The sequence below is a fragment of the Chrysemys picta genome, chromosome 20 (assembly GCF_011386835.1).
Source record: "Chrysemys picta bellii isolate R12L10 chromosome 20, ASM1138683v2, whole genome shotgun sequence".
In the NCBI taxonomy this organism is placed as follows: domain Eukaryota; kingdom Metazoa; phylum Chordata; order Testudines; family Emydidae; genus Chrysemys; species Chrysemys picta.
Window position 1 is genome coordinate 19,785,293 of NC_088810.1, and position 12,270 is coordinate 19,797,562.

A 12,270-nucleotide genomic window follows, 5' to 3' on the forward strand; every position below is an offset into this window, starting at 1 on the left:
CTACATAGTTTTTTGACACCAGCTATTGTCTGCTGCTTGGCAGTCTCGATTCCGGTAATAAATTCATTTGTTTGTTCCTGCTGGGAGCGGAGACAGCTTCCTGCAAAATCCTTAGGGCTGTTACGGTTTCTGCCCAGTCCTGGGGTCTCCATGCTACCCTGGGTAAACAGTTCTTTATGGATCCTATCGCGGAGTGTAGGTTTTGCAGCCTCTTAACCCTGAGCTCACTGCCCATTCGCCATGCAGATTTTCACCAGTGAGTGTAATTGGCCATTGGAACAATTTACCCAGGGATTTTTTATTTGGATTGTGGTGGTGTCACAGACCATGCCCCTTAGTTCCAGGTGCTGTGCAAACAGAGAGCAAAGAGACAGAACCTGCTCCGGAAAGCTCACAAGCGAAGTCATAACACCCAGCTCTTAACAGATCCTTCTCCAGCAGTAGAGCCCAGAGTGTTTTACTGAGGGCTCTGGATGAAAAGGAATTAGTATGCACAGTGCATAATTAATCTGCGGAACACCCTGCTGCAGGATATGGTTAAGGTCAGTACTTTAGGAGATTTTAAAGGATTATCCATATAAACATCTGACAACACTCCCCCATCATTAGAGGGATGCCCTTTTAAATAAAGCATACTGTGAGTTGCAGGCCTGGCTTCCCTGCTCATGAAAGGATCGATGCCACCCCAGCCTGATGGGCCGGACACACCTGGGCTGGGTCCATCTCTCCTGAAAGGGGTCAGTTGCCTTGTGCCAGCTGCAACTCCTCCCCGCCCCCCATGCTCCCGGGCACGAGCTAACCACTAACTGGCAGGGGGCCAGGAAGAAACTTCCCTGGGGGCAGGTGAGCCTGTCTTGGGGTCTTCCTCCTTCTTTCGAAGCAGCCAGCGTTGGAGAGCTGGGATACTGGGCCATTAATCCAGTGATTTAGTGGGCCAGAAATACACCCTAATCTCTCTCTTGTAAGTGGGGAAGGGAAATGACCTTTGGGTAGAACAGCCTGCACTGAGCTGGGCCACAGGACAGCTGAGTTCTGTTCGGCTGGGCACCTCCCCTCTCTGTGCCTGTTCCCCTCTGGCCTCCCTATTTCCATCAGGGCTCCTCTCTCTGTACAGCACCGAGCACAGCGGGGCCCTGAACCCACGACCAGGGCCCCTAGGAGCTACCGCAACCCAGAACACCTAACCTGGCTTTGAAAGTGCCACCCAGACAGTAATGCGTTGAGCCTGGCAGCCCGAAGTATCACCCCGGTTTGCAGCCCGGGGGGTTTGGTTTGGGGGGTGTCTGGGAGAAGGGAAGAGAAAACAAATCCTCGAGGCGTGCTGTCTCTTTAAGAGGGAGGTGGCGCCCCACCCTGCCGAGCCTGGAAATCTTCCTCGTACACAAGCCGGTTCAGTCGCTCCGAGGGCCGGGCCAGGCAGTATGGGAGGCGCGGTGGGGCCAGAGGGGAGCCCCGGCTGGTGGCCCCCCGGGACCTAGCCAAGGGGCGAGCTAGCCCAGCAAAGGCCCCCGGACTGCATGGGGGGGCTACAGGAGCAGCTGCCCCTTCGTACCCAAAGAAGGACCCAAGTAAATCCCGCCCAGCCCCGGGTGATCGCCTAGGAGCTGCCGGCTGCGCCCCTTCGCCCTGCCCGCGGCAGCCCCCCGGGTTTAAACTGGACCAGCCCCCTGGACGGCTTGGGGGCTCGGTGTGGGAGCCGCAATGGGGTTGGCAGCGCCCTGGAGCTGCTGAAGGGGAAAGTGGCGTGTGCGCCCCGGGCCCCAGCCGCTGGAGATGCAGTGGGGAAGCGTTTACATGCCAGCGCCTGCTCCTTTCTCCCACGCCGCATTGGCATGTTGGTCCCACTGGATCGGCACTCCAGGAGATAAAGGTGCCTTGAAAACCGGGCCAAGGGGGGGGGGGATTGTTCCGGCCAGCTCCCGGCCAATAGAAGATCTCTGCCTGCAGCACCTTAGGTAAGAAACCCCCCCCCCGATCGTCGTGCTTTTCTCCAGAGACCGCAAAGCGCTTTGCAGAGGTGAGTCGTGTTCTCCCGGCCCTAGAGATGGGGAAACTGAGGCGCGGAGGAAGTGCCTTGCCCCGGGTGTCAGATCTGGTAATAGAAACCTGTCTCTTGACTCGGGTGACCAGACAGCAAGTGTGAAAAATCGGGACAGGGGATGGGGGAGTGATAAGCAGGGCCGGCTTTAGGCCAGTTCCCCGGAATCGGGCCCCGCACCCGCACCTAAGAGGGCCCCGCGCCTTAGGCTCACCCGGCGGCCGTCCGCTCCGGCGGCATTTTGGCGGCGGGGGGGTTCTTCAGTGTCGCAGAAGACGCGGAGTGGAACTCCCCGCCGCCGAGGTGCCGCCGAAGACCCGGACCGTGGAATCGGGCCCTGCAGGTCCTAAAGCCGGCCCTGGGTAATAGGAGCCCATATAAAAGAAAGCCCCAAATATTGGGACTGCCCCTATAAAATCGAGATATCTGGTCACCCTACTCCTGACCCCCAGTGCGGTGGGCTCTCCTGCCTCCAGTCTAGTGCTAACTGTCTAGTGAAGAATGCCCGACAGCCTCACGCTATTCATCTGATGATCAACCTGTGTTTCCTTTCCTGTCTCCCCTGGTGTACCAATCTCGGGTCCTCTAAAGCCATGGTATTCGCTTTCAGACAGCTGGCAACTAAAATCATGTTCCCTAGTAGAAGGCCTCTCTAGACAAATTATGCATGTTTACTAGAATCCTCAATTGTCATGTAATGATCTAATCGACAAAAATTTTATCCATATGGCTTGAGAGCTGTGGTGAAAAAATCTCCTGATCACATAACACTTGCGATATAGAAATATTGGTGCTAATATTTTCCACCTCAACGGCTTCCCCCTCCTGCCCCCCAGAAACTGGGTTTTTGACTAAATAGCTTTAGCAAAAAGTGTCGGCTTTATGCAGGCAAGGCTGATGTTTTTGGTTTGATTTTTTTTTTTTAAATCACATGGGGCAGGGACTGGTTTTAGGAGGGTAACGCAGGATTTTAGGTGTGAAAGTTGAATCTAATGGAAGTGAACTCTTCCCTGGCGTTTTTTTATTCATAACATAATTGTGTCTTTTATTTCTGAGGACTCTGGGAAGCTTTATGGGCTTATAATAATATAATATATAAAGATATACCTATCTTATAGAACTGGAAGGGACCCTGAAAGGTCATCAAGTCCAGCCCCCTGCCTTCACTAGCAGGACCCAGTACTTATTTTTGCCGTAGATCCCTAAGTGTCCCCCTCAAGGATTGAACTCATAACCCTGGGTTTAGCAGGCCAATGCTCAAATCACTGAGCTATTCCCCCCCTAGAGCTACTGGTATTGGATTTTAGCCAGGGCATTCTGAACTATTGTGAAACTAGACAGGATGATGGACGTTCCTACTTATTCCAAGTGTTTTATGTAAGATACCGAAGCAAGACACCTCCCCCACGTCACTGCCCAGCGTAATTTACTATGATGGTGTGAACGGTGTTGCAATGTACATTAACGAAGCTGAAGTTGAAGTAAAGCTACTTGATGTTGTGACCGGGGGCATTGGGATGCTATCAGAATTTCGGGAGGGACCCCAATGTATATGTGCAGTAGCTAGCGCATGGCTCATCCCTGCCCCAAACTGCTCACCCTCTAAAACAGGGGTGGGCAAACCTTTTGGCCCGAGGGCCACATCTGGGTATGGAAATTGTATGGCGGGCCATGAATGCTCACTGCAATTGGGGGTTGGGGTGCGGGAGGGGGTGAGGGCTCCGGCTGGGGGTACAGGCTCTGAGGTGGGGCTGAGGATGAGGGGTTGGGGGTGTGGGAGGGTGCTCCAGGCTGGGACTGAGGGGTTTGGAGGGCAGGAGGGGGATCAGGGCTGGGGCAGGGGGTTGGGGCGCGGGAGGGGGGCAGGGTGCAGGCTCCTGGAAGCAGCGGCATGTCCCCCGTCCAGCTCCTACACAGAGGCGCGGCCAGGTGGCTCTGCGCACTGCTCCGTCCACAGGTGCCGCCCCCACAGCTCCCATGGTTGCCGGCCAATGGGAGCTGTGAGGGTGGCGCTTGGGGTGGGGGCAGCGTGCGGAGTCCCCTGGCTGCCCCTACGCGTAGGAGTCAGACAGGGGACATGCCGCTGCTTCCGGGAACCACACAGAGCCACAGCACATGGGGAGTGGGGCAAGCCCCCGACCCCGCTCCCCAGCGGGAGCTCAAGGGCCGGATTAAAATGTCTGGAGGGCAGGATGTGGACCCTGGGCTGTAGTTTGCCCACCCCTGCTCTAAAAGCATGTACCAATTGTAGAACAAACAGTAGGGCAGGTGAGGGATACAGGAGAAGGGCAAGCTTGGACAATTACACAGGCGGTGTAATCTGTTTTTTTCCCCCTTCTCGTTCCACTCCAGAGGTGGCTGCATTTCAGTGATGGTTTAAGGGCTTGTGTACACACGATACAGTTGTTCCTGAAGAGTGCCAGGTGCCGGATAGTCCTATTCCAGAACAAGAGTGCCTTGTCCCCAGTTTAGCTTAACCTCTGGGTTAAAACACTTATTCTGGAATAAGAATGAGCGCATGGAGTTATTCAGGAATAAACCCTAGTTAATGCTTCAGTGCTGGGCTCTCTGGGAGTGTTTACAACTTGCCGTCCTCAGGATTTCTATTGCAACTTTCTTCCCAAAGGTGAACGCCCTCCCCAGACTTGTAAAAGCACAAAGGGCAGCTGGATTTCAAGGCCAGAGATGATCGGTATATGGCTCTGTATCTTGACCTCCTGCTTAGCGCAGACCAGAAAATCTCACCTGTGATTTTTTTTTTTTTGAACCTGCAGATGGTCAGGAAATCTTTAACTTTGTTTTCAGTCAGTTCTTCTTGACCCATTTTGGGGATTTTAATTACACACAAAAAAAAATAGCCAAGTTTTTGGCCAAAATGTCAGTGGTTAACGTGAAGTTTTCAAGGTGTGGGGGGGGGGGGGAGGGGAAGTGTTGTCTACTCAGTTTCCCATCGCTTTTACCAAAACAAGTCTTGAACGAAACACTTCAACCTGTTCCAATCAAACACCGCAACTTCTGGATCCACTCGAGCGGGTCTCCGAGAGACATCCCGTCTCGCTGTAAAGACGCCGAGGGTTTGTCTTCGGTGCGTTGTCACGTTGAGTTATAACTGGAGGTTTGCCCTAACCCGACTCCCATCCACACACAAATCACTCACTTGAGTTGTAAGGAGGTGTTTTCGATTTGAGCTAGGCGGCCCGTGGGCTGGCGTGGGAGGAGTGAGGAGGTTGGCGCTCAGGTGATGAATGCAGGGAGGTTGTAGAACTGGAGAACCATGGGTTTAGATGTAGGATTCGTTGTGTAGCTCGAAGGGGAAGCGTTCTGCCCTGAGCTAGGCTAGTTCAAGCGGACTAACTCATGTTATCTGTTGCAGTGAAGACGCGGCCCGAGTGATGGAGAAGCCATTCCTTTCTTTCTGGCGTAGCGTCTTCCCACGTGACTGAGCGGCGGGGACACAGAACGCCGTCGGCAGCATTTTCCATCGCGAGCATCCGGGTATTGACCTGGCTTCCTTGAGGTTTATCTTCCTCCCATTTGTACTTTCTGAAAGTCTCCCTCCGGCGGCCATGTTCCTCTAGCATTGCGCAGAAGATGGGGGCGGGGGTTGGTCCGGGAAGCAAGTCTGAGATGCAGCGTGTCTCCCCGACACGTGTCTAGCGTGGGTGGCCAGTGGATTCAGCTTGCGTCCAGTAAAATGCTGCTTCTCTCTTGATCTAGGACTGTCCGGGGCTGGCATGGAAGGGACGGCTGCACCCCTGCAGTGCTGTGCGCAGCTTCGCCTCCGTCACCTGAGGGGTAGCGCCTCTTGCTCTGTAAGTGCATTCTCTCCCGTTGTGGAGCCAAGTTCTGTTAACTGGGGGGGGGGGGGGGTTTAAAGTGAACAGGATCACTGGCCCCATGGGATTGTGGGAAGTGAAGTGCCGGATGGGAGTGGCCAATGTCTAACCTCTGTCCAGGATCACGGTGACCTAATCGAGAATGGTAGGCGGTGGGGGATATTGAACTAGATGGACCTGTCTCTGAGGCACAGAGAGATGGGGGTAGAGGCACCATTGGCTTGTCCTGCGTGGCAGGAAGGAGGTGGAGGGAACAAAGTGGGGTAATAGCTGGATCTGGGAGGGCAGGTGGATGGGGGTGGGGTCCCGGGGGGGCGGGACTACAGGCCGATGGTTTGTTCCAGGATGCTGGACTGGATGTCTCAGTGGCTGTAAATGTCCAATCCGCAGAGAGTACCATCGGTAACTCAATGATGCAGTATTCTCCTCAGCCAGTTGAACGACTGTACCGTGGGGCGGTAGAGGTCTCTGCTCTATAGGTTAACGTTAGCGTGTGGACAGGTCTCTGAAAGTAACGAGGGCGTTTCACAGGACGTCCTTCTCTCTCGATCTTTCAGGTGAACAAACATGTGAAGAGAAGACCATGCGCCCACTAGCTGGGATGTGCATAGCTTTGTGCGTGGTGATCGTGGGACTGGCAGACGGGGCCGACCCATGTCTTGTCACCGCCGACAACAAAGTCGCCACGTGCAAAGGTCAGAACCTGAACCGCGTTCCCCAGCACCTTCCCCGCACCCTGCTCAGACTGGATCTCTCGTATAACAGGCTCAAAGAGATCGCCGCAGGGGACTTCTCAGCGTTGACCCAGCTGCAGAGCTTGGACCTGGGCTACAACAACATCTCGCGCATCTCGGCAGATGCCTTCGCCTCCAACGTCCTGCTGGAGGAACTCAGCCTGTTCAACAACTCCCTGCGCTGGATCCCCTCGCCGGCCCTGAAGCCTCTGAGGAAACTGAGGCGGCTGGAGATGTCCAACAACTTGTACCTCCGCTCAACTCTGGACGAGGTCTTCAGCACTCTGAGGAACCTGCAGGAGTTCTCCATGGGCGGGTCTCTGATCCAGACAGTCGGCAAGTGGGACTTCCTCCCGCTGAAGAATATAGCCTTGCAGAAGTTTGCCCTGAAGACAGCGTCCAGCCTACTGAAGTATCAAAACGGGGCATTCTCGGTGCTCAACACCACAGCCCTGTGGTGTGACATAGCCCTGGACAAGAATCCCAAGGCCTTACCCATGATTCTGCGGGACCTGAGGGGTAAGCCGCTGCAGTACCTCCGCTTCCGCAACCTCTTTGAGTTCACCTACTACACTGAGCCCGCAGATCTCTTCTCCGGCTTGGCCGAGGTGCAAGCCAGCAAACTGGTCTTCTACCGGGGGAAGTTCAACGAGAACCTGCTACGCCTGGCCCTGCTGAACATCCAGAAGTCCCGCATCCGCGACCTCTCCCTGATGTCCATTGACTTCGCCCGCTCTTCCCAGTGGAACCGCTCGGAAACGGGCATCACCAACCTGACCCTGGGCAGCTTGTTACTGCAGGACATCAGCAACCCTGACATCCTGCGTTTCGACTGGACCTTCACCTGGTTCAGCGGCGTGGCCAACCTCTCCATTCTCAACGTCAACTTCAACTTCGTGCCCTGCGACACCTGGGACGAGATGCGCAACGTGGTGACCCTGGACGTCTCCAACAACCGGCTGAAGGACGCCTACATCTACAACCAGGGCTGCAACTACCAGGACGTCCTGCCCAAACTGGAGCGGTTCCTCATGGCCAAAAACGAGCTCACCAGCCTGGGCATAGTGGCTAAGCTCACGGCCAATTGGCCTCGCCTGACCCATATCAACGCCAGCCACAACCACATTGGGGGCCTGAAGGAGACGGCATGCCAGTGGAATCCCGGCCTGGTCTGGCTGGCCCTGGACCACAACACTGTTACCATGGAGATCTTCAAGTGCCTGCCCATCACCCTTCACTACCTGGACCTCTCCTACTCCGAGCTGGACCGGCTGGAGATGAGCTACTTTGTCCGCTGCCAAGACCTCCAGGAGCTGAAGCTTAGTGGGAACAAGATCAAGTTCATTCCCTCAGAGTGGAGATGCCCCAGCCTGCGAATACTGGCCATGGACGGCAACTCCTTCGGTGTCATCAGCGAGGGCTCCTTCGTCAACATGCCAGAGCTGACCAGCCTCAAGGCCGGGAACAACCCCTACCACTGCACCTGCGACCTCTACGGCTTCCTGCAGGAGACTCGGAGGAAGGGTAAGCTAACCCTGCTGGACTGGCCCGAGGGCTGGACGTGCTACCACCCGGAGTCCCTGCTGGACATGGGCGTGTCTGCCTACACCCCGGGGCTGACGGAGTGCGACGTGAGGGTGGTGGTGGCCATCTCTGTCTCCATCACGGCCGTTGTGATCATTGCAACCATGGTGCTGTGCTGGAAGTTCGACGTGCTGTGGTATCTGCAAGCCACCTACCGCATCATCCGGTCGAAGTACCGCGCCCGCCACGCTCAGCCCGCTCGGGCCTACGCCTACCACGCCTTCATCTCCTACAGCTGCTCAGACGCCGATTGGGTGAGGCAGGAGCTGCTCCAGCGGCTGGAGAGCTCCAGCCCCCCGTACCGCATCTGCATCCACGAGAGGGACTTCACGCCGGGCAAGTGGATCATCGACAACATCATCGAGAACATCGAGAGCAGCTACAAGGTCATCTTCGTCCTCTCCCGCAGCTTCGTCGACAGCGAGTGGTGCAACTACGAGCTCTACTTCGCCCACCAGCGGGCCGTCGGGCTGGGCTACGAGGACGTCATCCTCGTGGTGAAAGAGGCCATCGATCCCCAAAGCCTGCCCAACAAGTTCTGCAAGCTCCGGAAGATGCTGAGCACCAAAACCTACCTGGAATGGCCTTCGGAGCCCAGCCGGCAGCCTTTCTTCTGGATACAGCTCAGGAACGTGCTGGGGAAACCGGGAGCAGCCGAGCCCGGCCACGATCGGGTCTCGCTGGCCAGCGTGGAGTTGGGCTCAGGTGAGGCGGTGAGCAGTCCGGCTGAAGAGGAAACTGCCATCGACGCTGTGGCTAGCCCTGCGAGTTAGCGCTCGCTTGGACTCCAGCTCCGCGCTGCCTCTGCTCCTGATTTACACGCCTCGCACAGTGCATTGTGTGTTCGCACGCCGATGTCCTGCTTTGCAGATGTGGTGGGAAGGACGTTGCTCCAGGTCTTGGCCAGCTGTCCAGTATTCCATTCCCTACGCACTGTGAGCAAACACAGGGGACGGCATGAACGGCTACTAAACTCCAGACCCAGATTTTTTTGAAGGGAGCAATGATCTTATTGGGCCAACTTGAGACCCCTCTTAAAGGGGCCTCCTTGTTAGAGAGTGCCGAGCACCTGGCCTCTGAACGTTGGAGGCTACCTAATGCGTTGTATTTACCCACTAGCCATTGGGAGACCTATGCTCTTGGACTGGGAGTAAGGAGCCCCCCCCCATTCCAGGTCCAACTCTGAGAATGTAGCCAACCTACGTGTCCACTGTTTGATCCCACCACCTCTTGTTTCTCCTGAAGGTTTAACCAGTGACAGTATTGCCAGGCAAGTCGTAATGGAAGGCTACAACTTTGCTAGGGCTCGTGCACTTTAGTGTCTGAGTGAAATTCATCTCTTTGCAGCATAAGCCGCTTACGTCCCAGCTGTTACCCGCTCGAGGACTCATAGACTCATAGACTTTAAGGTCAGAAGGGACCATTATGATCGTCTAGTCTGACCTCCTGCACAACGCAGGCACTGAATCTCACCCACTCACTCCTGTAACAAACCCCTAACCTATGTCTGAGCTATTGAAGTCCTCAAATCGTGGTTTAAAGACCTCAAGGTGCAGAGAATCCTGCAGCAAGTGACCCATGTCTCACGCTGCCAATCTGCCCTGGAGGAAAATTCCTTCCCGACCCCAAATATGGCGATCAGTTAAACCCTGAGCATGTGGGCAAGACTCACCCGCCAGACACCCAGGAAAGAATTCTCTGTAGTAACTCAGATCCCACCCTATCTGACATCCCATCATAGGCCATTGGGCATATTCACCGCTAATAATCAAAGATCAATTAATTGCCAAAATTAGGCTATCCCATCATACCATCCCCTCCATAAACTTATCAAGCTTGGTCTTGAAGCCAGATACGTCTTTTGCCCCCACTGCTCCCCTTGGGAAGTTGTTCCAGAACTTCACTCCTCTGATGGTTAGAAACCTTCGTCTAAGTTCAAGCCTAAACTTCCTAATGTCCGTGCTGGGTGCAACCTGCGCTGACCCTTTGCCAGAGCGAGCGGCACCCTCTGTGTAGGAGACGTTGACTGAAGTTTCTACACTCCAGTTGTCTAGAACCATGGCTGTCGGGATCAGTCAGCCCTAACCTGAGCGCTCTGCACTTGTGATCACTGAAAGTGAGCGAGATAGGCGCCGTTATCTGCTCCAGGTATGCCTCTGCCAAAAATCTGCCTCTTTTACTGACCTCCAACTCTCAGCTGCATTCGTTACGGCACACCGAGCTGGAGTCTCGTACCGTGGACATAGCTGCCAGCAGAGTTCTGGTGGCAAAATCTTCCATCTCCCCAGTGATGTGGCTGGATAGATGATCCCTAGTGGGGAGGGGAAGGGAGAATTTGTGCTTGAAACTGCAAACTGAGCCCGTCCGAGCGGGATTCGTGGAGCCAGAGAAGGGGAAGAACGTATTTCTGTTGTGTTTATTTTAGGGCTGTCCATTTTAATCGCCGTTAACGCACGCAATTAACTCCCCAAAATTAATCGTGATTCAAAAAATTAATCGCGGGTTTCATCGCCCTGGTAGACAATAGAACCCCGATTGAAATGTATTCAATATTTTGGATTGGTCTACATTTTAAAATATATTGGTTTCAATTACAACACAGAATACAAAATGTACAGTGCTCACTTTATATTATTTTTATTACAAATCTCCAAAACCAATTCTATAAATAGTATTCTAGTATTGTTTATCAGCGTGATTAATCGCGATTAATTTTTTAATTGCTTGACATCCCTAGTTTATGTAATGGATTTATGCCGTCCTTTTAACCACAAGGGCCCGTCGGAGGTGACCTGTTTCATTTTGGCCCACTGAGTCGACGCTGGGGGACTAATCTTTGCCCTTTGGGGATCTTTGCCACGGGGCCAAGTAGTCTTCTGTGAGCCTCGCCGCCTTTGCATCGCGACTCGTGGAAAGCAGAGGATCCCAGTCCCCAACTGGCCTGCTTTGCTGGCAGTTCTTGTCTGGGTTGCCCATGCACTTAGCATTCACTGGGAATAGAGCTGGGAAGTCCGTTCTGATCCCGTGGTGGAGGCAGGGGTATCTCTTCCAAGTTACGCTCAGACATCTGAAATCACGGTTCTATCTTTTTTTCCCCCTCATTGACTTCATTAGGGGTTGCCTCCCTACAAGAAGCTGTGCTGTCTAAAACAGGGAAGCCCAACTCCAGAGTTCTGTTGGTGGATCTGATCCTCTCTGGGTGCTTCTGTTTCCCCATTTTTACAGATTTTTGGGGGAGCGAGGGGGGGGGGGAACGAAATAACTACTTGTGAGAACAAATGTATATAAGGTGCTAATATTTCGAACCAGCTGTCCCTGCGTTCAGACTGGCTCTGACTTCAAATACTTTCTCCCCTTCTCCTGCTTGAATGGACCTTCTTTAGAAATGAAGTCGTTGTGGGTTTTTGTGGTTTTGTTTTTTTCAATGTAAAGGTCTCAAAAGGACGCCGGGGCTTGGAGCATGGCTCCGCGCCTCCGTTGTCTGTGCAAACCAACGTAGGCACCGGCCTTCGAAGTGACGTACAGCATGTTGCTGACTTTTTATATTTAATAAAAGAGTGGTGTCTTTTCCTAACGCGACTGCACAGTGGTTTTTAAGTGGGACACTTTCAGACGGCCTTAAGTGAGCTGGAGGCAAAGGGAGGGAGGGAGGAGGTGAGAGAGAGAGAGAGAGACCGGCGGAGGGGGAAGGTACAAGCCCTGTGCACTTGTTTGTGGGAGATGCATGACATACAGGGCACTGTTTCACCAGGTGAGGGGCGGGGATGGAGACATGGATGGAGGGGGCATATGTGGGGGGGATGCAGGAGACTGGACTAGATGACCTCTCCAGGTCCCTTCCAGTCCTATGGTTCTCTGATAGGAGCGTGCGTGCACATGGATGGGGTACGTGTTCATACGTTGTCTTAACGTCTTGAACGTAATGGGGTTCAAAAGGGAGCTAGATAGATTCACGGAGGATAGGTCCATTAATGGCTATTAGCCAGGATGGGCAGGGATCGTGTCCCTAACCTGTTTGCTAGAAGCTGGGAATGAGCGACAGGGGGTGGATCACTTGATGATTCCCTGTTCTGTTCCT

The 12,270-nt window shown here is 54.1% G+C and overlaps 1 protein-coding gene across 11 annotated transcripts; it reads left to right on the forward strand.

The window, feature by feature from the left end:
- Positions 1 to 320: 320 nt before the first annotated feature.
- LOC101939272 (toll-like receptor 2) lies at positions 321 to 11,766 on the forward strand. Of its 11 annotated transcripts, none has more exons than XM_065573594.1 (5): positions 578 to 1,955; positions 5,412 to 5,555; positions 5,756 to 5,850; positions 6,406 to 6,569; positions 6,640 to 11,766. In XM_065573594.1, the coding sequence occupies exons 4-5, from the start codon at positions 6,529 to 6,531 to the stop codon at positions 8,963 to 8,965; spliced, it is 2,367 nt and encodes a 788-aa protein (XP_065429666.1). In that variant the 5' UTR covers positions 578 to 1,955; positions 5,412 to 5,555; positions 5,756 to 5,850; positions 6,406 to 6,528; the 3' UTR covers positions 8,966 to 11,766. The 11 variants fall into 11 exon arrangements, with proteins under 11 accessions (XP_065429663.1, XP_065429666.1, XP_065429665.1 ...); XM_065573593.1 differs by having other exon boundaries at positions 6,432 to 6,569; XM_065573591.1 differs by lacking the exon at positions 578 to 1,955 and adding an exon at positions 321 to 542 and having other exon boundaries at positions 5,412 to 5,533; positions 6,432 to 11,766.
- The last annotated feature ends 504 nt before the right edge of the window (positions 11,767 to 12,270 follow it).

Excerpts from the sequence above, each read along its gene's own strand:
- LOC101939272 (XM_065573591.1), top strand. The coding sequence starts at position 6,458 with ATGCGCCCACTAGCTGGGATGTGCATAGCTTTGTGCGTGGTGATCGTG.